Source organism: Punica granatum, chromosome 1, assembly GCF_007655135.1.
Source record: "Punica granatum isolate Tunisia-2019 chromosome 1, ASM765513v2, whole genome shotgun sequence".
Classification (NCBI taxonomy): domain Eukaryota; kingdom Viridiplantae; phylum Streptophyta; class Magnoliopsida; order Myrtales; family Lythraceae; genus Punica; species Punica granatum.
In genome coordinates, this window is record NC_045127.1 from 13,663,450 (window position 1) to 13,687,820 (window position 24,371).

Genomic DNA, 24,371 nt, shown 5'->3' on the forward strand with positions numbered 1-24,371 from the left:
GCATGTATTTCTATTCTAATTATGTATATATTATTATAGAATTTTAAATATTTTATTTCCTTTTATTGACTTTAGATACCTCTTCAATTGACTACAAGTATGTCTTTTCAACAAGCAATAATCCATTAATTCTCGAATTACGATAATTTCTTTTATTTCTTCATTATTTGTTCGGAGCTCCCCAAATCGTTCTCAATTCAAGTGGCAGAAGATCTGATCGACTCCGTAGCTGCAAAATAAGATAACTTCTTGTACAAGAGATGATCCCATTCTTTTTCTTATATATTTCGTTAGAAATTTTGAGATACTTTAAATTTTTGTTGGGGTTTAATTAGAATACCGATAGTCATATTTTATACAGAGTAATTGCTTTTCTGTATAATAGTTGTATTATTATCTATAAAAATTTTCTACACGACGCACATGTTTTCATCTAGTTAATCCATATACATAAAAGCTATATAATGAGTTTGGATGCGCCATAGGACGAAACAAGATTTTCGTTGCATGCAGGGGCGACCCTTGGTCGAGGCCACTCAAGCAATGGCTTGAGGCCCCCCAAACGCTCTAAGATTAATTAGACCCCATATTATATAATTACATATATTTTTGCATGATAAATCAAGAGCCTCAAATTTTGATTTTTCCACTTAGGTTACTCAATTAGATTCTATAACTAGTTGGCCAAAACCCCTATATTTTATCAATGAGATAATATTAAATGATCTTTATTGTGGATGGCATATCGAGGAAAAACTAATAAGTCTTTAGGATCAAATAAAAACCCAAAACTCACAAACTTAATATGCAAATGGCAACTCTATAAATATTATAAACCCTAGTTAATATTGGTTTCGAACTCTATATTTTACTACAATATATATTAACGACAATTTGATTGCTACAATATAAAAAATTTCTTGAATAGTAGCTAATGTATATTGTATATTTTTTTCTCTTGTATATATTTTGTTGGGCTATATGTAAATAATTTATATTTTGTTGCATAACTAATGACAAAAAGTTTTCTTAATACATAAGTGATGACGCGATAAAGCAAAAAAGCTCCGTCTCTTATTTCTTATGATGTGGCGGCCTGAGAATTCGGTTGGTGCTTTATATATATATAGATTAGGGATTAGGGATTAGTCGCCGGTCACTCCCAAAAATTTTGTTCTGAAATTGGGGCGTGACATAAAATAAGACAAGCATAATTGTTATCTTCAAACTGGCGATTTCCAATAATTTCTTCTTCTTTCTTTACTCCTTTTTAACTCTCGAAAGCTGCAAATTTCAGTTGAAGACTTAATATATCAAATCCATCTATAAATTCCCCTGCCCTCCTGTGGACCTTATGATTGGAACTTTGAATTTTCTTATTTCTCCATTGGGGTGAAGATAGTTAATTTGGCAACTTCCGGCAACTTTCCTGTAACCCTTTCATAGTTATATGTCATTCACTCAGTTCCAATGACCTTGATAATTTCAATGGATCAAGCTCTGGTTGCATGACCTGACTAGTGCCCTGACTTTGGTCACTCGATACTCAAGAAGCTGCAACACGTGAAAAATTCCTTGATAGTCTGCATTCTCATGAGTTCTCTGTCTGAGGCTCATAATTTCAAATTCTGATAATGGGGCAGAAGATTTTTTAAGTTCAATTCTCATGAGAATCGTTTATGCATGTCCCATCATTTTTGCCCTTAATTAACATAGTCCATGGACTCACTTGTAACAAAAAGAGTCCTAATGATCGAGGTCGACAAAAACAAAAACAAATTCTTCGCAACAACCAGAAAATTCTTTCCTGTTCCAAAATACTAACTGCAAATATACATGAAACTTTTTGGACTTTGCCCCAAGAGATAATGGACCCCTTCTGCATTGTAGATAAGAAAGAAGCAGTTTGGCTTAAGCCGCAACACGTGAAAAATTCCTTGATGGTCTGCATTCTCACGAGTTCTTTGTCTCAGGCTCATAATTTCAAATTCTGATAATGGGGCAGAAGATTTTTTAAGTTCAATTCTCATGAGAATCGTTTATGCATGCCCCATCATTTTTGCCCTTAATTAACATAGTCCATGGACTCACTTGTAACAAAAAGAGTCCTAATGATCGAGGTCGACAAAAACAAAAACAAATTCTTCGCAACAACCAGAAAATTCTTTCCTGTTCGAAAATGCTAACTGCAAATATACATGAAACTTTTTGGACTTTGCCCCAAGAGATAATGGACCCCTTCTGCATTGTAGATAAGAAGGAAGCAGTTTGGCTTAAGCCGCAACACGTGAAAAATTCCTTGATGGTCTGCATTCTCACGAGTTCTTTGTCTCAGGCTCATAATTTCAAATTCTGATAATGGGGCAGAAGATTTTTTAAGTTCAATTCTCATGAGAATCGTTTATGCATGCCCCATCATTTTTGCCCTTAATTAACATAGTCCATGGACTCACTTGTAACAAAAAGAGTCCTAATGATCGAGGTGGACAAAAACAAAAACAAATTCTTCGCAACAACCAGAAAATTCTTTCCTGTTCGAAAATGCTAACTGCAAATATACATGAAACTTTTTGGACTCTGCCCCAAAAGATAATGGACCCCCTCTACATTGTAGATAAGAAGGAAGCAGTTTGGCTTATTTCCAAGTCTTTCGACACATATCAAATGTCTTAATATGGATGAGATGATTCAGGTAACTAATCACGGGATCCCAACAAATCTGCTGGATGGGATGATCCAGGGATTCACCGCTTCCGCAAGCAGGATTCACAAGTGAAGAGAGAGTTTTAGGCATGCCTTCCACAGAAAAAAGAAGGCACCTATAATCAATTGGAAAGACATATCTTAAAATAAAAATATTTTTAAAGATTATAAAAATAAACATAACAATTAAAATTTTAACGTGAAGCTTGTGAGCCTATTCAACTCAGATGATGCTAACTTGAGAGGGGGAGAGGCAATAGTAAGGAACGTCGCCGGGGACCACTGACTTAGGGGAGGCCACCTTGCACTTATGCCTGTAGATCTGTCAACATCTCTCTTTGTAGTACAACCACTATTGCACTTTGAGACATTGTTCTTTGTGTCAAAGGGTCACCACGTCCTTATTTAGTGTGTCAAGGCCAACCTCACAAGCGTGATTGGTGGTTATCGAGGCAAAATCGCCTCTATTTTTCCTATATTTTTTCATTTCTCTGCTCACAAATGCGAGTACCAATGCTCCCAACGCAGACTGCTCCTACCCTTGTCAAGATTGCCTATGGTCTAAATGCTCACCCTCGCTCATTTTCTCAAGTAGGTTCACGATCTTCCTTTTATTATTTTAATTATTTTGTTTTATTTTTGAAATTAAAAAATTGATTTCAAAAATGCATTGTGGGTTATAAAAAATTGAGGGTAGAATTATAAGGAAATATTTTTAAAAAAAGAATTAGGATGAAAAAATAGATAAATAAGGTTGAGGATCAAAATTAAATTTTTTTCTAATATAAAATTTAATGAAAAGGATGAAAAGAAGAAAGTATTCAAAGGTATTAGATCAAAACAAACCAAGAAAATGAAACTGACTGCTGCAGAAAAGATTTCAAAATTATAGGATATAAACAATACAATATTAGAAAAAGGATTAAAATAGAAAAAGCAACCAAATTTAGAGGATAAAACGTGTATTTTTCTCTTTTAAGTAGGGCAAATTACATAAAAAAATCTAAATTTTGTAAAACGTCTCAGTTTTGTCATAAATTTTGTTTTGTAACAAAAAAATTCACATGTTTTGAGAATCGTCTCAAATTTGATCTCCCGTTACCATTCTGTTAAGTTTTTCATCTACTTGCCTACGTGGACTTCACGGGACCCACAAAATTTACACATCATATGATCATCTTCTTTTTTCCTTAAAAAAATAACCTAAGTTTTCAGAAAAATTTCAGTTTTGTTCTAAATTTTGATTTGTAATTTAAAAAAAAATACATATTTTAAAAATTTCTCAGAAATGGTCCATGAGAGGAGATGCTAGTCGAGGCCGACTTTAGGAGCACTACAAGGAGACCCAGATGAGGAGAGAGGTTATTTTAAAGACAATTTATAAAACATATGGTTTTTTTCATTACATACCAAATTTATTATAAAATTGAGACTTTTTTCATTACATAACAGTCAACGTATGCAAAATTAACGGAATTTGTAACGGATGTCATTTTTGAGATAATTTAGAAAACTTATGATTTTTTTGTTACAAAACAAAATTTAGGACAAAACTGAGACATTTTACAAAACTTAGGTTTTTTTATGTAATTTGTCATTTTAAGTATGTTAAAGTTTTTTATGTTATCTTGACTTGAGACCCCAAAACTTTTTATTTTTCAACTTTAACCCAGCAATTTAATCCTTTCAGAAATTTTTTTAAAAAAAATTGTGGGCTGGAGTGACTCATCTTTGGTTATTGCAGCCCAAGGTGACATTGCCAACAGCTTTTGTGATCTCCAGCAACCTCGCTGGCCTGTGGTCGCTGGACTGTGAGCCACTGTAGCCCCTCTCCTTCGTTGTCCTCTAATTGCAGCTTCTCTCCCTCTCTTCTCTCTTGTCCCTTTCGTGCATATGGGACTTGTTTGTAACTATTACAACAATGAGAGACACCTGTGCAAATAAGCAAAAAGCAATTCTTAGCTAAGGGAATAAGCTGGAAAACAAGCAGGTTTGCAATTGCTAGATCATTAACTCTGTTTGGTTTCAAAGTTAAAATCACAAAAATTTTAACTTTAACTTTAACTCAACACATTATACAGCAAAAATACACATTTTTCAAGTAAAAATTTTTAACTTTAACTTTAACTCAACACACTACACAATAAAAACATACGTTTCCCAAGTCAAATTTATAATCTCATCTCATTTGTCATTTTCCACGATCAAAATCAAAGTTATTTTAATTACAAAACCAAACGCACCAGTATTTTCGTACCTTTTTAAGTTAATAGGTTAAATCAAATTATTTTGTGCTTATCAAACAAGTTTAATTCAATTAAGTGCTGAAAAATTACTTTAACCACTTATTTTTTAGATAATCAAAGACCACCTCAGAGTGAGAGAGGAAGAGTAGATATGTTATGGGTTATGGAACGATAACAGAACTACTATGATAAAATTTGTCAATATCTTGCTCGCTTACAATGTTGGGACCATTGTGCCTATTTTTCAGGGACATACTCATAGGGTACTCAGCACAAGTGAGGCAACTCGCGTACACTCTGCTCAAGTTGATATCGGAGGCTCTGGGGTTGAAACCAAGTTACCTGAAGGAAATGGAATGTGCTGAGAAGATGCTGATACTGGGACACTATTACCCTTCTTGCGCGGAACCGGAATTAACAATGGGCATGACAACCCACGCAGACAATTACATCTTGACCATACTCCTGCAGGATCACATCGGGGGTCTCGAGGTTCTATATGAAAATCAGTGGGTTGAGGTTGTTCCATTGCAGGGAGCTCTCATTGTCAACATTGGCAATCTTCTTCAGGTACGGTTCTTGATGTTGTAGAACCTTTCCGAACTAGAAAAGTAAGATCGATATCAGAGACATACTCAAGATTTGCATATTTGGTTCTGACTCTGTGAATTGTTATCATAAAATATCTATATTCGCACAGTAAGGTGGATTTATGAGTTTGCAAATAATTTAACGGGTTACATCATATTTATGGGAACAGTTTTAATGTAATCTTTTTCGAAAATGAAAAATAGAGAAAAGAATTGGACTATCTCTAGATTGCTCAAAGAACTGGCCGGTTCAATGAGTTCAATCCGCAAAATGGCCATTCATCTCAGAAAGGACATTGCTGACTGATATGAAGGCTAAGCTGAAAATGATGGGTAATCTGCATATGCAGGTATTATCGAACGACAAGTTTATCAGTGTCAACCACAGGGTACTGTCCAAAAAAAAAGGCCCAAGGATTTCAGTTGCAACCTTCTTCGGGGCACAAGATATGATGGGCAATGGATCAAGATTTTATGGTCCCATCCCCGAATTGATATCGGGGGAAAATCCCCCGGTCTACAGGAATATTGATCTCAAAGAATACATGGACTACTACATCGGTAAAGGGCTCAATGGAAGCTCTGCCTTGACACCTTTCAGGATTTGATGCCAATTGTCCCTGGCTGTAGGTGTCTGAATATAGCTCTCCGGAGTGATGAGAAATTCCTGAAAATTGACGGGAAAAGTTGAAAAAGAAAATGCTTGTTTGCTCACCCAGTTTTCGGTGCTGCGACACTGAACTGTTGAAGAGAGAGTTTACAGGAGTTTCTTTAGCTGTAACAAAATCAATCTAGTTGATTAAAATCATCAACTTGCAGAATGCTAAGCCGATTTCAGAAGACAGTAATGGTGTTAATCGGTAATTTATAGATGAAAGTTTTCAGCTTGGCCTTTAGTTGTTCCCATTTTTATTATTCGGTGAAAGGATGTTCCATTTTTAAGTACCATTCTAACTGTAAAGTTACAAGTCACATGTAATTTCGACAGCTTTACCAGAAAGAATCTTCCGATTGATTGTCGTTGCGCTAACTGTTCTGCTGAATGACAAGTTACTATACTTACTAGCCAAACAACTTGCATGGACCAGGCTCGATCTGTTGCATGATCTGAGAACTGTCTATGCAATTCATGGAAAGGTGCAAACATTGAAATTCCATGACAGTCTGCATTACCACCATTAAAAGTTTGTGAGTTTCATGAAAAATTTCATTGAGTCTAAAATTCAATAAAGCGCCCAAAAAGACTATTGAAACAAAGAAAAAAGTCACTCTGCCCAAAAGGAAAAGATATTCTGATAAGGATAGGATCAATTTGGCCATTTCTGATCAGAATGGCGTCGACAATGGGCACAACGAGCCCCTCAGACAGCGGTTTCTTGATTGCAACATTTCGAGATCACATAGGGGGACCATGAGAAGCGGTGGATTAATGATGTTCTTCCATTGCTTTTAAGATTTATTTGAGATCGAATTTTCTTTTTATTATTTTAAAAAGCATTTAACGTATATTTTGAGAATTGATAAGTATGTTTCATTTTTCAATAGTGTAATTAATTACAATCATTAGGCCAAATAATGGAACAAACACTCAACCACAATCTAAAGATAAAAAAAAAAAAAAAAACTTATTCAACGCTTTCATGTTGTGCTTGCTAGCTTTAATATATTATAATTGACCGATACAATGGTTTATCACATTATGATTTCATTTTAGTGTCTCTAGCATCTTCTCATACCCACCACCCAAAAAGTATTAGGAAGCCCTCTCTCGTTGGGCCCGCATAAGAAGAATTTCCACCTTGTGTTTGAAATGTCCATTTATATGAGATCTGTTATTTTCCACCAGGGACCCACATGAAGTTTGTGAATTAATTTCATGACAGAGCAGTTCTTGGAGTTGTCTAGGTCTTGTTTTATATGTTCGTTCATTTATTTTTTAATTCCATTTTGTCTATTCCTCTATTTATAGACTCCTTGCTTCGTTCAACTTTTAAGATGATAGAAGATACAAAATCATGGCAGTCTCCAATCAAAACAAGAGCATTCCTGCAGAAGATGAGAGCAAATATGACCGAAGAAACAGAGAACTCAGAGCCTTCGATGAAACAAATGCCGGTGTTAAGGGACTAGTAGATGCTGGTATCGATAAAGTCCCATCCATCTTCAACTGCACAGAGTTCGGCTTCAATGGTTACCTGAATGCAACACCAGACGGACCCGGATTCGACATTCCCATCATAGACCTTGATGGCATCCAAACAGACCCTGCTCGGCGATCCGAGATAATTCGCCAAGTCCAAGATGCATCTGAGGGATGGGGATTCTTCCAGGTCATCAATCATGGGATACCCTCAAGTGTTCTGGAGGAGACCATAGATGGGATCCGCCAGTTCCACGAGCAGGACACAGGGGTGAAGAAACGGTTCTACACAAGGGACCTGAGAAGTAAGGTTATTTACATGTCAAACTTCGATCTGTATGAGGCACCGGCTGCTAACTGGAGGGACACTTTCGTTTGTGGTGTGGTGCCTAATCCACCAGATCCCGAAGAATTGCCTGGAGTTTGCAGGTGGCAGTTGGGATCCTTGTTTATCCGGAATTCTGATGTTGATGGTTCAATTAAGTTCCAAAGAACTTTCTTTCATTTCCTGGTGTAATGGCTAACTGTGAGATGAAATGCTGATGCTGACAGGGATATTATCAGAGAATACTCGATGCAAATGAAATCACTTGGGATCACGCTCTTTGAGTTAATATCAGAAGCTCTAGGCCTGAAACGGGGTTACCTGAAAGAATTGGTCGAAGATGAAGAGAGGATTCTTCTTGTAGGGCACTACTACCCACCGTGCCCCGAACCCGAGCTTACTCTGGGCTCTACAAGCCACCAGGATGATGACTTTCTCACCATACTCTTACAGGACCAAATCGGTGGGCTTCAGGTTCTTCATCAGAACCACTGGGTTGATGTTGTTCCAGATCGTGGCGGCCTCATCGTCAATGTCGGTGATCTTCTCCAGGTAAGATATGTTCTCAGGCCGTTCGATCACTTCAATGGATACAAGGAGAAAAAACTTACGGTGAAACATCTTTACAGAATTTGCTAACAAGGTAACAGGGTATTCAAAGCGTTGGCGTGAGATCAAATTACAAATACAACAAATATTTTCTACAAGCCCTAAATACATCACGACCGGTTCCAACTGTAAAAAACACGAATAAAGTCACATGGAGAAATTACAATTTACGAGTTCTTCCAGTACTGCTGATCAAGTCTGAAGCAAGTGTTTTTGTGCAGCTCATATCCAACGACAAGTTTATAAGTGTCCAGCACAGGGTGCTAGCCAAGAGGGAAGGCCCGAGGATCTCAGTGGCATGTTTCTTTAAGTTGCAATATCCGAAGGGAGATGCACCAAGACACCTAGGACCAATCCAGGAGTTAATATCGGAAGGAAATCCACCGGTCTACCGGCACATCAATGTGAAAGAGTACTTTGATCACTTCTACGGTAAAGGGCTCGATGGCAACCCTGCTTTGACTCCTTTCAGGTTGTGATGTTTCTCAAGAAATATCTGCCCCAGAAATTGCAGCCTCCAGGGACATTCCAGTTAACATATAGTCGAATTGAGATGTTGTATGATTGTAAGATTATGTATAGACCCGCTTTTTCCTCTCATATAGCTATAAGGACGGATTGTTTATCACGACCGGTCGATTGAATAGCATAACAGTTTCCTTTATTTTCTGTCGTTTCAGTACGAGGAATAATCAACTCTAAACCTTGTGATTATGATTACTTCCTAACATAACTTACAAAACGTCTACAGATAAACACATGGTTGGACCAATAGAATTGAAAATTCGCCTCAGTCGACGTTATCAGTCTTTCCGATCTATTTAGCTTGATAAGCAGTAATTAATCTTCTTGGACAAGTAATTTGGGGCAATCTTTGAAAACATGTTTCTATCCGCGAGTCTATGTATATTTGTTCCTGTTGGGGATTGGATTTTGGGTACCCGACCCGGTAAGGCCCATAAGGCCTAATAGGCCCAGCGAAGCCCAGCATGCTAGTGAGGGATGCGGGCTGAGGTCTTCTGAACTACACAAGCCCAGCGGAGACCGCCCACGAGGGTATTGATGGCAACTCCGATAATTATGAAGTATACATTCTAATATATCTATGAGATCACACGATATATCGAGTGTCTATTCATAGTGGTAACATAATCTATCTCTAAATTCCCAATAAATACATGCTTTTTGCATACTTTTAGGGTTAATCGACTATTTGCACTCATATTTCCCTATCACATAACACTCACTATGATTTGAGCGTCGGAGAGGAAAATCAGGACACCACCCCCAAGTCCCCTTGCTGCAGGTTTTCGAGGCTTGTGGTTGGATCAACACTCGTGGACTCTTCATCAACAATTTGCACGTGGATTGTTCGTGACATCAACCCGATTTTCGTGGTCCCATCACTTCCGATTATGCAAATTATCACAACCAAATTGCTCCAGAGCAAACCTATGGATGCTGCAAATTAAAGACCAAGAGGCCTTGGCATCTCATCAATCAGATCATTATGAACGAGAGAAAGAGGTGAAGGATTTCAATGATGCCAGGGCTGGTGTCAAGGGGTTGATCGACTCTGGAATATTGAAAGTCCCAACGATTTTCATCTGACCACTCGAAGAGCTCGAGGAAGACCGGAATTTCCATGACACGACCCAGCTCCAGCTTCCAGTGGTAGACCTAAGCAGCATCCATGCGAGCATACCGGGTCGCAAAAAGATTGTCGATGAAATGAGAAATGCGTCGGCTGAGTAGGGCTTCTTTCAAGTGGTGAACCACGGGATTCCCTCCATCCTGATGGAGGAAATGCTGGAAAAAAATAAGAAAGTTCCATGAGGAAGATCCTGAAATCAAGAAACCGTACTACTCGCGGGACCGTTCCAAGAAAGTGATCTTCAACTCGAATTTCAATCTGTACAAGGAAGCAGCTGCTTCCTGGAGGGACACGCTGACTATATCTTTGCGGGGTCCGACCCGAGTGAGCTTCCAGACGCTTGCAAGTTTATAGTACTTACTTACACAGGCATGCTGAGGAGATAACCCTCCGATTTTTCAATCCGTCTGAAACAGAGAAAAACGAGATTTCATGAAGTATTCGGTTCTTGGTTAATAATCGGCAGGAACACACGACTGTGGAGTACATAAAGCATATCAGGCATTTAGGTGACTTACTATTCGAGTTGTTGTCGGAGGGTCTGGGGCTCAGATCACAGCACGTGAGGGAAGAGATGGAATGTGCCCAAGGATGCACCTTCGTGTGCCATTACTACCCACCATGTCCTGAGCCGGAGCTGACCTTAGGAGCTTGGTCGCACTCTGACCCTTGGTTTCTGACACTCCTCCACCAGGACCAAGGAGGTGGCCTCCAGGTCCTCCACAACAGGCAGTGGGTCCCTGTACGACCCATCCCGGGGAGCCTCATCGTCAATGTTGGTGATTTCCTCCAGGTATGATCGAGCAGTTTGGTACCAGTTTGCATTAACTCGATCAATGCCTTATATACCCGGGGCTCGGTTTGAACGTGGCCTCAATGGCATGGTGAAACTCGCTTTGAACTGCATCATTCTAGCTTATTTCGAACGTATCTAATTTGGCCTACTTCCATCTTGGATCCAGTTTGGCTTGAATAGACTCATTACATCGAATAATCCCATATTCACATTGCAAGTTCATTCAAGCTGTTGTCGTTCCATCGCATTAAACATAGCACAAGAAATTTATATGGTTCTCACTCTCTCCTGTCTGGTACATTGCGAATGCAAGTCTCCTGTGTTAACAAGAGACTCATTCTCTCTGCAGATCATATCGAACCGCAGATTCATCAGTGACGAGCATCGAGTCGCAGCCGACAGTATTGGGCCCAGAATCTCCACCGCCTACTTCTTCAAGGGGAGTCAAGAGTGTGCCTGAGAGGCCGTACGGGCCCATCAAAGAGTTGATATCCAAAGAGAATCCCCCATTGTATAGAGACTTCAGGCCGAGTGAAATACACTTCAACCTATCTTCAGGAGAAGCTTTACAGGAAGTCTGCGCTCGAACAAGCAATGAAGAATACCAGATCGGATGACTAGCAGTTCGACACTGCTGAACAACATATTTATTGCATTAGGAGTCTGTTATAGGACTTTTTGCACTTTTCTTCTTTTGTTTTAATTTTATTATCTGTAGAATTCGGAATGACAAGGATCTCATTCCAGTGATTTCATAAGTTCTGCAAAATTTTGAGCAAAACCTTCACAGAGATCAACCAATAATAACAAAACAGACATTGAGACAGGGAATTCATTCAGTAGACACGATCCTGTTTATACAAGATATAAAGGACTAAAACGACAATCGAGAGAAGTTACTCTCATCGGTTCACCATAAGTTAAAAAGTATAGCAGGCAAATCACAATGACAGTGATCAATATATATACACCTTGATGGACGAGAAGATTGCCAAATTACTGCACAGCAAATTTAAGCACCGCTTCTCTTTTTCCCTTATGGGAGAACTAAAGACAACCCAAAAAGAAGAATTGAAATTATCCGCAAATAAGAAAAGATTTCATTAAGCAGCAGGTGGCCTCAGTTCATGGTCAGAAGATGTATCACGGGCAGATGGAGGCATGTACTGCCACATCGGGATTAAGCCATAGCTTGGATATACAGCCATCTTGTTTACTACTGGATGATGATAAGCTGCAGGATGAGTAGGCACGAACCCAGTAGGTGGGATGCTCATAGTCTTCAACTGCTGTTCCATTCTTTCTTTGTCAGCCTTCAGCGTCAGTTTCTCTTCTCGAAGCTCATTCTTCTCCACCTGTTACAAGTGAAAGGTTCAAAGTGTTAAAACTCTGAGCAATTATCATAATTCAGTTATTTCTAGCACTTGAAATGGCAAACCAACTGCAAGCTTATGCCTCTGAAGCCCGAAGAAACTGTTGTTGGTTCAGTCTCCGTCCCTCCCTCCTCTCTTACTCACACACACATTAATTGGGATCCGAAGGGCAATCTATTCTTAGATACCGCAACAGGATGGCCACGTGTTTGATGAGAAGAGAAGTAAACAAACTATATAATGCCAGATGCCTCACGTTGAACAGTACTCTGCAATTAGATTATTATAAAACCATTGGGCTGCAAAATGAAATATTTGACAGGCCACCATTGCATCCACACAATTTCATCCTTACAATGCCTATATCAATCAGAATGCAGCTCACACTCTCTTTTTAGAACCAGACCTCTCCGTCAAGTTAGTATGTCACCCACCCTGTAGTCGGTGCTCGTGATTTTACAGCAGTTTTCAGATCCTACCCACATAATCAATCACTTTTTAATTTTATGGCTTTTGACAGCCTCTCTAATGCTCTTCAGAAATGAAAGTAAGAAAATCAATTACATTGACAGGCAAATGAAAGTACAAGAAAATATGAGAGATGCCATAAAGAAAAAAGGGATAATCATTAGTACGGGTACACCATGCTGTCATTATCAGCCAAATCATAATATCTTCAAATGACTTAAAAACTTACCTTCAGGCATTTTATTTCTTCGAGCAGCTTCTCATTTGTTTCCTTGAGCTCTTGAGACTCAGATTTGAGTTGGGTCAACACCCTGATGGCATCATCAAGTATGGCAGGTTTTTCGGTTTTGCAAGATCGTCCAGGTTCTAAAACAGCACTCAAGTCTAGAAACCTGCATTATATATATATAGAACATTTTACATTTCAAAAAGCATCAAATACCAAAACCAAAAGGGTACAAAGTAGGAGAGTAAGATGGGATTCTGCAAAAAAAGTAATGATCTGGCAATACAAACCCAATACTTATTGGCTTTTCAAGATACCAAATTTTCTCTTCCTACTCACTTGATACATCTTATACAATGAACGCAACAATCAATTAATGGAAAGAGAGGAATATGTACTCGTCAATAAGTGTTAAAATAAATTCAATAATCCATGGGCTTAATTCACATAATAAATCGCGTTGGTAGCCCTTGAATTTAAGCAAGACAACTAACCTGTCATTCAATCTCTCTCTCCGCAATTTCTCGCGGCAAGCTTTGGTACCAGGGCGGCTGCATGCTTCACCGCGCGCCCTGCAAGTCACAATCAGATCAGAATGCAGCCTAAAAAAATATCCCGCTGGACATGACTCACAATCAGCATGAAGAAGATAAAAAGAGACGACAACTTCTATTGTAGTCTGAGGCAGAATCAGGAAACTTGGGGATTTGCATTGTTTACATGGTATTCTGTACATTCTTTCTTGGTCATGAAGCAAAACCTGCTTGGAGATTTTATTCCCTCGTTTTGCATAATGGATGGGTCCCAACCCCTCTCGCTTCTTTCAAAATGAAGCCACTATTAGCTACTACAAGAAAGAACTAAACAACTCGAAAAGAGCTGCAATCCCAATCGAGGCTTGCATATTGACAGGTAAAGGACCAATCTCTTTGATAAATCCAGCTCAAAACACCATCAGCAAAGTTGTTAGCGGTTTACAATCAACTCTACTTCCTCATTTCCGGTCCAAATTCCCAGCATCTAAAACCATAACCATTCACCAAGTCCACAACAGCTATACAAGCAAACACAGATAATAAAGCACCCACCTCTTACGGGTACACTGCCTTCCGCTGCATTCGCTCTCAGGCGGTACGACTCCGCTGCTCGACAAATCAGCACTCACACCAGCGCTGCAGCAGTCAAAACACACGAAACCGAATCAGTCTCCGCCTGTCATCTATTCCCCAGTAAATCAACCCAAGCCCGAAGAATCACAAATTTCTCCACGATACCGCGCAGACTCAAGTCGGGAAATCACATCGAGCTCCCTCAACGGCAGAACCAGAGACCCTAGACAAGAGATTGGCCTGGATGAGTATTCCATTACCTGCGGGAATTGGGCCAAAGGGAAGGAGGGACGGGGGAGGAGCCGTCGTCGAAGAAGGAGCAGTCGAGGAAATCCCAACAGCTGTCGTCCTCGAGCTCCATCGGATCCATCTCGATCGTTCTTCTTCCTCGCTGATGGGAGAAATTAGGGCAAAATACGCCTTCCCTTTTTCTATCCCATTTGATTTGAATTATTTATTTATTTATTCGATCACTATGGATCGGAAAAGAGAGACGACGAAGGAGAAGATGATGATTCCGAATTCCAATGGCATTGAGACTTTCTGTTTTCGTATTTTCTTTTTGTCTTTTTTTTTTAAATTTAAAATTTGTGAGAGAAGAGAGGAGAATAATTGAAATGAATGACTTTTGGGAGGGCACATGGCTGGAAGGAAGGCCATTGACAAAGCGCCACGTGTGGTCGTATATCTGGATCGTAGGTTCCCCCAGCCGCCGCATACTCTGTTAGGGGATGCCTCGTTACACGTGGAATCCGATGTTCGATGTTATCAGTCAACGACGTGGACAGAGATACTTCCAGTGGGGTAAAATTTCAATTTGGCCCCTGTAGTTCCAGGCAGTTCTCAAAATAGCCCCTCAGTCGCCGTTTAATACAAGTTTCATGTGTCGAAAATTGCTTCCCCGAGTTTTGTTGAACCGTCTCTGATAAGGCAATTTGTTATGGGTTCGGATCGGTCCCATGCCTCCACTGAGCCCAAAAAGCATCCAAAAAAGCCTTCGGATCCAACGCTCAGAACAACAGGCCTAGTGGAGGGCTATAAGTGCACGACTATCGCCTGAGGAGTCAATGAACCCTCATGCAATGGGATCGGCTTGAAGAGACCCTACCCAAACTATAGGCTCGACGATCCCATCTTTCTCCCCGCTCCCAAAAGAAGGACTTCACAGGCTCCTCCCTTGGCCAACGGCTCCTCTTTAATAAAGGAAAAATGCAGCTTCATTTTGGGCTAACAATGGGCCCACATTCGCCACATGTTAGTCCCTCCTTCGTTGGAGGCAAAATAGTACCGGTCTCTTTTTTAAATGGGAAAAAGACAAAAGCTCCTCTTGTGGTTTGAGATTAGGGCAAATCGCACCATGTTCTATTATTTGGGACAATTAGCCCACTATAGTTTGCTCCGTCAGACATAGGGGTTACGACGTTAATTTTTTTTTCATTTTCAGTTCTCAATTTTTAACATTTTAATCATTTTGATTATAAATATTTTTCTTTTATCATTCATATCCTAAACTTTTTATTTTGTTTCATTTTAGTCCAACAAAGAAAATCGAAAGGGAATCGGGGCCGTCGGTGCCCACAGAGGACGCCGACGACCTCATTGGAGGGGTCAGGGTCGCCGGCGTCCTCTGTGGGCACCAGCGACCCCAGTGGAGGGGTCAGGGTCGCCGATTAGCGGTCTCGATCCCGATTCCTTTTCGATTTCCTTTGTTGGACTAAAATGAAACAAAATAAAAAGTTTAGGATATGAATGATAAAAGAAAAAGATTTATAATCAAAATGATTAAAATGTTAAAGATTAAGAACTGAAAATGAAAAAAAATTAACGTTGCAACCCTCTATGTCTGACGGAGCAAACCATAAGGGGCTAATTGTCCCAAATAAAATAACATTGTGCGATTTGTCCAAATCTCAAACCACAAGGGAGATTTTTGTCTTTTTCCCTTTTAAAATTACTCTCTAATGGAGTTGGCACCGTCCCAACTAGCGGGGCTTACCCGTAATGGGATCGTGATCCCCATTGAACAAGCTCTATTAAAGATTAATCTCTATTATATTTAGAACTCGAATTTAACTTTAAAATGTTAGAGAACTAGGTGGCTATACATAATACATATAAAATTGGGGTGGGCGTAGTTCGATTTTGCATACCTAGTCCCAACGTATAAGGAGCACGAATATATTATGAGTTTTTTTTTTAATAAGTGAATATAATACGAGTTTGCATAAGTATTTATTGGACTATTTTTAAGACAGTAGTGGGCTTTGGTAAAATATTTCAAAAACATAATTTTGGTTAATTTTAATAGTTGCAAACGTCATTTTCTCCAACAAGTCAATTAGTGTTTATGGAAATCGATTTTGCTTAATTTCTAATTTAAATATTAATTTTAATTTTAGCATTTTAAAATTGATATTTTTAAACACTTTAATATATTCTAAAATTAATATTTATTTTTTAGTAATTATATTTTAATTTTAAACACTTTAATATATTCTGAAATCAATATTTATTTTTCAATAATTATATTTCAATGTTATCACGGCACTCCCAAAATTAAGCCTAAATCAGGACCTGACACAACAAAGAGTGCCTGGGGTTGCTTTAGTAGCAGACTAAAAGTAAATTGGAAGGAGGTGACACGGCTCGAAGGGCACCTATCAAAGGAATTAAACGCTGCTTGAGCACCTTGGATAAGCGTAGACCTTGATGTTCATACCTTTTGGCTTGAGTTAATTAATATTCATCCTTATCTTATAAAAAAAAGTATAAAAAGGACATTTCGTCTCATGATGACATGTCTCGACAATGGATAAGATCAGGTGATCGGCTGGATCATCAACCCACCGGTAAATTTGAATAGGGATATGTACAAATATTTTGGTTCATACATAAGGCACTTAACTTTTGATGTTAACTGTGAAGAAGAGAGAATCATCTGCAATTTTTCAGTCAAACAACTGTCAACTAAAATCAGATAACGCGAGCTTCATTCTTGAGCTTGTCGATCAGCTCATCGACTGAGGATAACACGACCCCTACTTTCCGTTTAGGAGGTTCCGTCACTTGGACCACCTCGAGATCTGCCTTGATCTCTACATTCAAATCTTGGGGTGTGTACTTCTTTACGACCTTCGATTTCGCCTTCATGATGTTCGGGAGGGTCGCATACCTTGGTTGGTTCAGTCTCAGATCAGTGCTGCATGTAACCGAGATACAAGCTGTTATCATTATTACTATTGTTTTGGTCATAAAAGATATGCTTTTTTTCTGCAGTAAAGCTTAAGGATGCTCATGGTAGAAAATAAGGATCTAGCCCAGAATTCCAGTAAATACATGACAGGAGGAACGAAAAGTTAAATGCTCAAATGGGACAAATGACTAACAAATTGAAAGAGAATCATTAAGCACACTTTCGGTGCAGGGGCATTTGCAACACTCACGTAATTACAGCAGGCAAGTCCAAAGACAAAGTCTCAATGCCACCATCGACTTCTCGATCCACCGTCGCAGCCTGCTTTTCCTTGTCCATGATGACCTACTAAACAGCAGGACGTAAGCTTCCCCGGCCATATGGAATCCAGGGGGAATGGAAAGAAACTTGCCGCTCTTTCATGCATCTAGAAGAACAAGACATTATGAATCTACCTTAGAAGCAAATGTCCCCTGCGGCCACCTGAGCAGCCCAGCAAGCATTTGACCCGTTTGGTTGCAGTCATCATCAATTGCCTGAAGACATTCAATTGAATAGCAAGTCAAATTCATAATCTAAGAGCTTATCAAAGTTACTGCAAGCAAGCACATTGCCAAAGGACATGTTTCATGCGTGTCATATTCGTATTTCTCAAACAGAAACAGAAGAGGGAGTTGGCATGCTATTTTATCTCCGCCTTTCTGTAGAAAACCAATTGAAATCCACGGACACCAGGGAAGATACCCAAAACCCAAATGATATTTCTTAATCAATTTGCCAAGAAATCTTCATGTGTCCATAGATAGCTTCTAAAACTTGATTCTTGCAAGCTCAAACAACTATAATATCCTGAAGAAAGTAATCTGCATAAGAACCGACACATTGCACATTAAAACCAAATTACCCCAGTACCTAACCATTTATCCCTCTTTACATCCATCAAATTCAATTGCTCACTACTCTCATGTCCTGAGAATTCTCACGCGTATTCAAATCCCCGGAGCCACCCTCATCTTTCGACCAACTCAGTTCATACAAACCACATAATTCCACAAAATCTTTTAAACTCAAACTCGGTCCTACTCCATCCCTATCTTTGGACTTTAATGCAATGAGCACCAATGACCAGTCCAACATGAAAACATACCATGAACTCTTGCCGATAAACATGTTTGGCACCAAATTCATTGAGAAAACCCGGTAACGCACCTGCTTGCCGAGAATGAGAAGCCCGGGCTTCTCGACCTCCACGAGGGCCTTCAATAGCTTCGCAACAGAGAGCGGGTACAGGGCGTCCGGGTACTCGACATGGATTCCCCGATCCGCCCCCATAGCAAGCCCCGTCCTAATCGTGTCCACGCACTGCGGCGGACCCATGCTCACGGCCACAACCTCCGACGCCAGACCCGACTCCTTGATCCTCAGGGCCTCCTCCAACGCTATCTCGCAGAACGGGTTCATCGACATCTTCACGTTTTGCGTCTCCACGCCGCTCTAATCGTAGCACAACAGCCAAACAAATCACCCAAAGAACGAACCCAAAATCAGAACTCCACAAGAAAATCGACATGGTCAAATTGTGCTCCTATGGAATTTGATTCAGAACCCACAACGAAAAAAAGTGATCTTCCTTCAGGAGACAGCTGAGATGGGACTCGGGATACTGAATTACCTTGTCGGGTTTGACTCGGATTTTGACAGCATAATCCACCACCCGTTTAATCGCCACCATTATCTTCATGTTTCCAGTTCGAGGAAATCGATGAGGGAGAGGGAGAGGGAGAAGGAAAAGGGGGAGAGATTTCAAAAGAAGTCGATGAGAAACGATGAGAACAGTGACTCAGAGCAGACTGCAGAGGGCTGCAATGGAAAATGGATATATAGATAAATAAATGAGTAAATAGACAATTTCGTAAAACCCTTTACGTCAATTTAGTTCATCTGGTTTTGATTACATCAATAATGTCATCTAATTTTAAACTATTACATCAATTTGATCATGGTTACATCAATTTGCCCTCACTGGTGCATGAACATCAGGTGATGTAATGTCATCTAAATTTAAACTATTACATCAATTTGATCATGGTTACATCAATTTGCCCTCACTGGTACATGAACATCAGGTAGTGCGACGGTTGCATTAATTAAGTGATTATGTGATATAGGTGCATCGATCAAGTCCCAATGAATCATTAGTTTGGTTCCCTGCCACATCAATGAGGTCCTTAGGCATCTGCCGTTAAGTATGAATACCGACGGTGTTAAATGTTGAAAATTATTACATTAACTCAGTTTTCTTGCTACATCAATTTAGTTCATATACTATTTTTTAACAAATTGAACTCTCGTCCTCCTTCCTCCTACCCCTACTAAAACAAAGCCATCTTGGACTACTGGAGGATAAATCTGTTGCATATGGATTGAAGCATGAAATTAACTGAATAAAATACTTACCAAAATAAAATGGAATTACCAAAATGACTATATTAATAAATAGATAAATGTTTACAAGAGAGTGTACATGTTCTTTTTGTTACATAAATTTAATAAATGTGCTATTTTATTTTATTAATGAGACTAGGGCTTGCAAGACCTCTCGTTCAGTCTCGTTCTCCATCTTCCTCTCGCGCTCAATATGCTAAAACTCGGAGAAAATAAATTGCGCACAATCCAATCCAATCCAAGGCAGAATCCTAGCTTCCGCGAAAGAAATTGCGCTCAATCTGTTGAAGAGGAGGAGAAGCTGGAACCCTAGCTTCCACGGTGGAAAAGAAATTCCTTTCCTCAAACCGAAGGGCAGAAGGAGGAAAGGAAAGACGAAACCTTAACTTCCAGACACAAATCAGAGTAGAGCAGCAGAGGAGTAGAGAAGAAGAAGCAGAGCATCTAAGGAGTGGGTTTCGATGTTTCAGGTAAGTCTGCCATTTCAATTTCTCGAAGCACAGCAGCGGAGATTTCACTAAATCCGTGATTTCAAACACTAAACACGATTGGACTAGGTTATATCAATTTGTCCAGCCATTACATCAGTTCAGTCCCTCATCAACTTAACAGGGTTTTAACATGGTTTGCCCCTTTGCCACAAAGGACACATCTACTATTTGAGGGATCAGATTGATGTCACTGAGATCACTCTGATGTCACACAAAAATACAAGGACTTGTGGTCGACCAATGAGGGACTAAATTGATGTAACGAGAACCAAATTGATGTAGCAGTTCAAAACTCGATGACATTATTGATGTAATCAAAATGTAAGGGACTAAATTAATATAAACCTCAAAAGTTCAGGGATGAAATTGCCATTTACTCGTAAATAAATTGACGAAAAAAGTTAATTTTATTTTTAATGCACCCCTTATATTAAAATACTTCCTAGATTGACTCAAAATACTTCCTAGACTAGGAACAAACCCACGATTCGCAACGGAGAAATAAATCAATGTTATAAATATGATTATCGTTTTATATTTTTCATATATAATTTTATCTTTTGCATGACCATTGATTTTATTATACTGTTGGCTTTGATTAAACTGGTTTATATATGTCTTATTATTTATTAGTTTCATTACTCATTAGCTTGTACAATGCACATATTTTGGTGGCATAGACATGATGAAAAATTGGTTGGTTCTCACTATATATGTATAATATAGCCAAATTTATTCATTTATAACTCAAACTCAAATTTTAGCATAATTATAGAACTTCCGATTCAATTATCCATGAGTCAATTTTTTGAATACCCACATGATACTGGAAGTGTTTCTAACTATTACAAGAGAAAAATTAAAATTTGTTTCTTTCTGCACTCTTTGATTAGCCGGCAATAATATTACAAGTACATTTATTAATTTATACAAATCCAATTTTCTAATTAAGGTTTTTACGCTATATATCTCATTATTTTACCATTTTCTCAAATTCATATTTTAAAAATTACCCAAAAAGGACTATGGTTCACATGTTATTTCAAATCTATCACGGCATCAATTTGACTATCAATGAAACGTAAGTGGACCCCTAACCTATCCCATGGCTTTAATTTTTTTTTCAAATCTATCCAATGGTTTTAATTTTTTTCTAAAATCTATCATGGGCAAAGAGCCATAGTGACAAGGATGGGTCCACTTACGTTTCACGTCAGCAACACCATTAAAAATTGACGGACAAATTGGCGTTGGATGGATCTGGAATAACATGTCAACCATGGGCCTTTTGGATAATTTTTAAACCATGAAATATATTTAAGAAAAAATGTCAAATCATGGGATATATGGCCTTAAAACACCTTCTAGTTATGATAATATTTGTGGAACTTATGAATTCTCAATTTACAATAATTTTTTAGATTTTATATAAAATATCAGAAGATATTTGTCACACCCTGAGTCCTACATCGATTGTGCAAATGTAAGATCTTGGATTTATATGTAAGAGCCAATGACCTTTATTATTGTTGTTGTTGTTATTGTTGTGGTTGTTATTGTTATTATTATTATTACTACTAATTATATAATAATTAATTTATCGAATAATGCTAATTAATGCTTGCAGCATAGATAAGTAAAAGAAAAAAAATACAAAGAAAAGAAATGAAAAGAAGTTCGAAAAAATAAAGAGTTGATATGTGGCAATATATGCAAGGAAGAAATTGGATTCTCGAACGATAAGTGCTTACTTTTTAGGATACCCAGAGAAATCCAAAGGGTACAGGTTTTATTGCCCTAACCATAGTCCGAGATTGTAGAAACCAAAAATGTAAGATTAATTGAAGATTGTGACGTCAGTGGGAGTTCTAAAAGCCAAAATGTGGACATTAATGAGATAAGGGTAAACATTCCCATATCTATAAATGCTCCTCCATCCAAATACGCTCCGAATATAGTTCCAATTGTTGAACCACAATTTGACAATTCCGAGCAGTATTTGAGTAATGAGACACCCAATGAAGAAACTAATTCACTAGCATCTGAAGTGAATGAACCACAAGGAATACCATTAAGAAGATCACAAAGAGAAAGAAAAACTGCAATTCCGGATGATTATGTGGTTTATTTACAACAATCAGATTTTGATCTTGGAATTAATAAAGATCCGGTTTCATTTTCACAAGCCATGAAATTTCTCGAGTTTAATAAATGGATTGATGCTATGAAAGATGAATTAAAATCCATGGAACAAAACAAAGTCCGGGATCTCGTTCGGTTACTGAAGGATTGTAAACGAGTCGGGTGTAAATGGGTCTTTAAGACCAAGCGCGATTCAAGGGGTAATATCAAACGATATAAAGCTAGACTTGTTGCAAGGGGTTTTACTCAAAAAGATGGCATTGATTATAAGGAAACCTTTTCACCGGTTTCAAAGAAAGACTCATTAATGGCTCAATATGATTTAGAGTTACACCATATCGCTGTGAAAACAGCCTTTCTTAAAGGTGATATTGAGGAGGAAATTTATATGGACCAACCATAAGGTTTCTCAATGGAAGGAAATGGTCACATGGCGTGTAAACTTAAAAAGTCTTAAGTTCAATGATACAAACTTGTACGAGGCCGGATATTAGCTTTGCTGTTGGTATGTTAGGCCAATATCAAAGCAACCATGGCATTGATCACTTGAAAGCTGCAAAGAAAGTTCTAAGGTAACCGCAAGGAACGAAGGATTACGTGCTCATGTATAAGAAGGCCAATCAATTAGAAGCGATTGAATACTCGGATTCAGATTTTGCTGGATGTCTCGATAGTCGGAAGTGCACATTCGGCTACTTATTTCTACTACGTGAAGTAGCAGTTTCGTGGAAAAGTGCCAAACAGACTGTTATTGCTTCATCCACTATGGAAGCAGAGTTTGTGGCATGTTTTGAAGCCACAATTCTAGCATTATGGTTCTAAAACTTTATTTCAGGATTGACGTTGTTTATCAGCCAAGTGGGAGAATGTTAGAATATTCCAGTATGTGGCCTGATATGGTAGATATTCTGCGTATAATTTTGAATTATGCAATTGCCTAATTTATGAAATTACCATAATTATCTTAATAGCTAATTAAATCTCATCCATTCATTCGGTTACTTAATGGACGTACCGGATTAAAGATCAATAGATGTAAATTGGTCTCTCCCTACCCATTACGTTACACTGAAATTACAGTATTACACCATCAAAAAGTCTTTGTAAAGTGAGAACAAGGGTTAAGGGAGAGGGGCCGATTTATTCCTGCGGAGAAAGGTTTGTTCAGCGAATCTCGAGATGGCCACATTTTCCGCATAGGGTACTTCTTATCGTGAGAATTATCTGGTCCAAGATCCTAATTTACTAAAGCCTTACGAATAATTACGATTACATAAATTACACTTGTGGTACAAACTCTATTACAAATATAACACTTTAGTACAAACTTTAAAAAGCGAAGCAATCAAGTATAAAATTATTTTAAATTGTGATAATAAGCAACATTCCATCAATTTTGGGCTAACAACGTCAACTTTTGCTGAGGTAGTAGTTGACATGTAGTGCTTAGAAGACATGGGTCTTACATGGCGAACAAATGTGATATTTCTAAATTATAAATAAATATAAATAGAAATAGAAATATTTATTAAATTCAAATAAAATAAAAGATTAGAATTAAAATTAAAATAATTATAAAATACTGTTTCTGAAAAATTATAATTAAGAAAATATAACATAACTATTTTAAAAATAAAAATAAATTTAAAAACTTAAAGAGAGAGAAAGAGATCGATTGAGATCTCTCCCGATCGAGGATGGGGGCGCCATTGCTTGCCAGCTCACTCCAGACCATGGCCACCAGTGGTGTCTGAACAAGGTCTGGGACAGTTAGCGGCGCCCCTACCTCTATGATTCAATCGAAATTTAAGGGGGGAAAAAACTAAGAGGATGGAGAAGGAGGATGAGAAGAGGTTGAAGA

General features: G+C 38.4%; 5 protein-coding genes across 6 annotated transcripts; 3 read left to right on the forward strand and 2 right to left on the reverse strand.

The window, feature by feature from the left end:
* The first annotated feature begins 5,168 nt into the window (after window positions 1–5,168).
* On the forward strand, window positions 5,169–6,416 carry LOC116203537 (deacetoxyvindoline 4-hydroxylase-like). The gene is made up of 2 exons (XM_031535298.1): window positions 5,169–5,519; window positions 5,890–6,416. Exons 1-2 carry the CDS (start codon window positions 5,169–5,171, stop codon window positions 6,145–6,147), a joined length of 609 nt encoding a protein of 202 aa, XP_031391158.1. The 3' UTR covers window positions 6,148–6,416.
* Window positions 6,417–7,479: 1,063 nt separating this feature from the next.
* On the forward strand, window positions 7,480–9,281 carry LOC116188112 (1-aminocyclopropane-1-carboxylate oxidase homolog 1-like). Of its 2 annotated transcripts, none has more exons than XM_031517269.1 (3): window positions 7,480–8,111; window positions 8,232–8,556; window positions 8,835–9,281. In XM_031517269.1, exons 1-3 carry the CDS (start codon window positions 7,555–7,557, stop codon window positions 9,090–9,092), a joined length of 1,140 nt encoding a protein of 379 aa, XP_031373129.1. In that variant the 5' UTR covers window positions 7,480–7,554; the 3' UTR covers window positions 9,093–9,281. The 2 variants fall into 2 exon arrangements, with proteins under 2 accessions (XP_031373129.1, XP_031373137.1); XM_031517277.1 differs by having other exon boundaries at window positions 7,483–8,108.
* A 537-nt stretch (window positions 9,282–9,818) lies between these two features.
* LOC116192745 (1-aminocyclopropane-1-carboxylate oxidase homolog 11-like) lies at window positions 9,819–11,828 on the forward strand. The gene is made up of 2 exons (XM_031521378.1): window positions 9,819–11,060; window positions 11,413–11,828. The coding sequence occupies exons 1-2, from the start codon at window positions 10,842–10,844 to the stop codon at window positions 11,521–11,523; spliced, it is 330 nt and encodes a 109-aa protein (XP_031377238.1). The 5' UTR covers window positions 9,819–10,841; the 3' UTR covers window positions 11,524–11,828.
* Window positions 11,829–11,881: 53 nt separating this feature from the next.
* LOC116192744 (transcription factor bHLH104-like) lies at window positions 11,882–14,803 on the reverse strand. The gene is made up of 5 exons (XM_031521377.1): window positions 14,500–14,803; window positions 14,219–14,302; window positions 13,625–13,702; window positions 13,134–13,296; window positions 11,882–12,418 (listed from the first exon to the last, which is right to left on the reverse strand). Exons 1-5 carry the CDS (start codon window positions 14,607–14,609, stop codon window positions 12,167–12,169), a joined length of 687 nt encoding a protein of 228 aa, XP_031377237.1. The 5' UTR covers window positions 14,610–14,803; the 3' UTR covers window positions 11,882–12,166.
* A 2,223-nt stretch (window positions 14,804–17,026) lies between these two features.
* LOC116200208 (electron transfer flavoprotein subunit beta, mitochondrial) lies at window positions 17,027–19,297 on the reverse strand. Its single transcript, XM_031531032.1, has 5 exons — window positions 19,105–19,297; window positions 18,642–18,926; window positions 17,888–17,968; window positions 17,683–17,777; window positions 17,027–17,438 (listed from the first exon to the last, which is right to left on the reverse strand). The coding sequence occupies exons 1-5, from the start codon at window positions 19,171–19,173 to the stop codon at window positions 17,213–17,215; spliced, it is 756 nt and encodes a 251-aa protein (XP_031386892.1). The 5' UTR covers window positions 19,174–19,297; the 3' UTR covers window positions 17,027–17,212.
* Between the last annotated feature and the right edge of the window lie 5,074 nt (window positions 19,298–24,371).

Excerpts from the sequence above, each read along its gene's own strand:
- LOC116203537 (XM_031535298.1), top strand. The coding sequence starts at position 5,169 with ATGTTGGGACCATTGTGCCTATTTTTCAGGGACATACTCATAGGGTAC. Across the intron at positions 5,520-5,889 it reads ACATTGGCAATCTTCTTCAG|GTATTATCGAACGACAAGTT; the intron begins GTACGGTTCTTG and ends CTGCATATGCAG.
- LOC116188112 (XM_031517269.1), top strand. The coding sequence starts at position 7,555 with ATGGCAGTCTCCAATCAAAACAAGAGCATTCCTGCAGAAGATGAGAGC. Across the intron at positions 8,112-8,231 it reads TTGCCTGGAGTTTGCAGGTG|GGATATTATCAGAGAATACT; the intron begins GCAGTTGGGATC and ends TGATGCTGACAG. Across the intron at positions 8,557-8,834 it reads ATGTCGGTGATCTTCTCCAG|CTCATATCCAACGACAAGTT; the intron begins GTAAGATATGTT and ends GTTTTTGTGCAG.
- LOC116192745 (XM_031521378.1), top strand. The coding sequence starts at position 10,842 with ATGGAATGTGCCCAAGGATGCACCTTCGTGTGCCATTACTACCCACCA. Across the intron at positions 11,061-11,412 it reads ATGTTGGTGATTTCCTCCAG|ATCATATCGAACCGCAGATT; the intron begins GTATGATCGAGC and ends TTCTCTCTGCAG.
- LOC116192744 (XM_031521377.1), bottom strand. The coding sequence starts at position 14,609 with ATGGATCCGATGGAGCTCGAGGACGACAGCTGTTGGGATTTCCTCGAC. Across the intron at positions 14,303-14,499 it reads CTTTGGCCCAATTCCCGCAG|CGCTGGTGTGAGTGCTGATT; the intron begins GTAATGGAATAC and ends TGACTGCTGCAG. Across the intron at positions 12,419-13,133 it reads AAGAAATAAAATGCCTGAAG|GTGGAGAAGAATGAGCTTCG; the intron begins GTAAGTTTTTAA and ends CACTTGTAACAG.
- LOC116200208 (XM_031531032.1), bottom strand. The coding sequence starts at position 19,173 with ATGAAGATAATGGTGGCGATTAAACGGGTGGTGGATTATGCTGTCAAA. Across the intron at positions 17,778-17,887 it reads AGGGGACATTTGCTTCTAAG|GTCATCATGGACAAGGAAAA; the intron begins GTAGATTCATAA and ends GCTGTTTAGTAG. Across the intron at positions 17,439-17,682 it reads GACTTGCCTGCTGTAATTAC|CACTGATCTGAGACTGAACC; the intron begins GTGAGTGTTGCA and ends GGTTACATGCAG.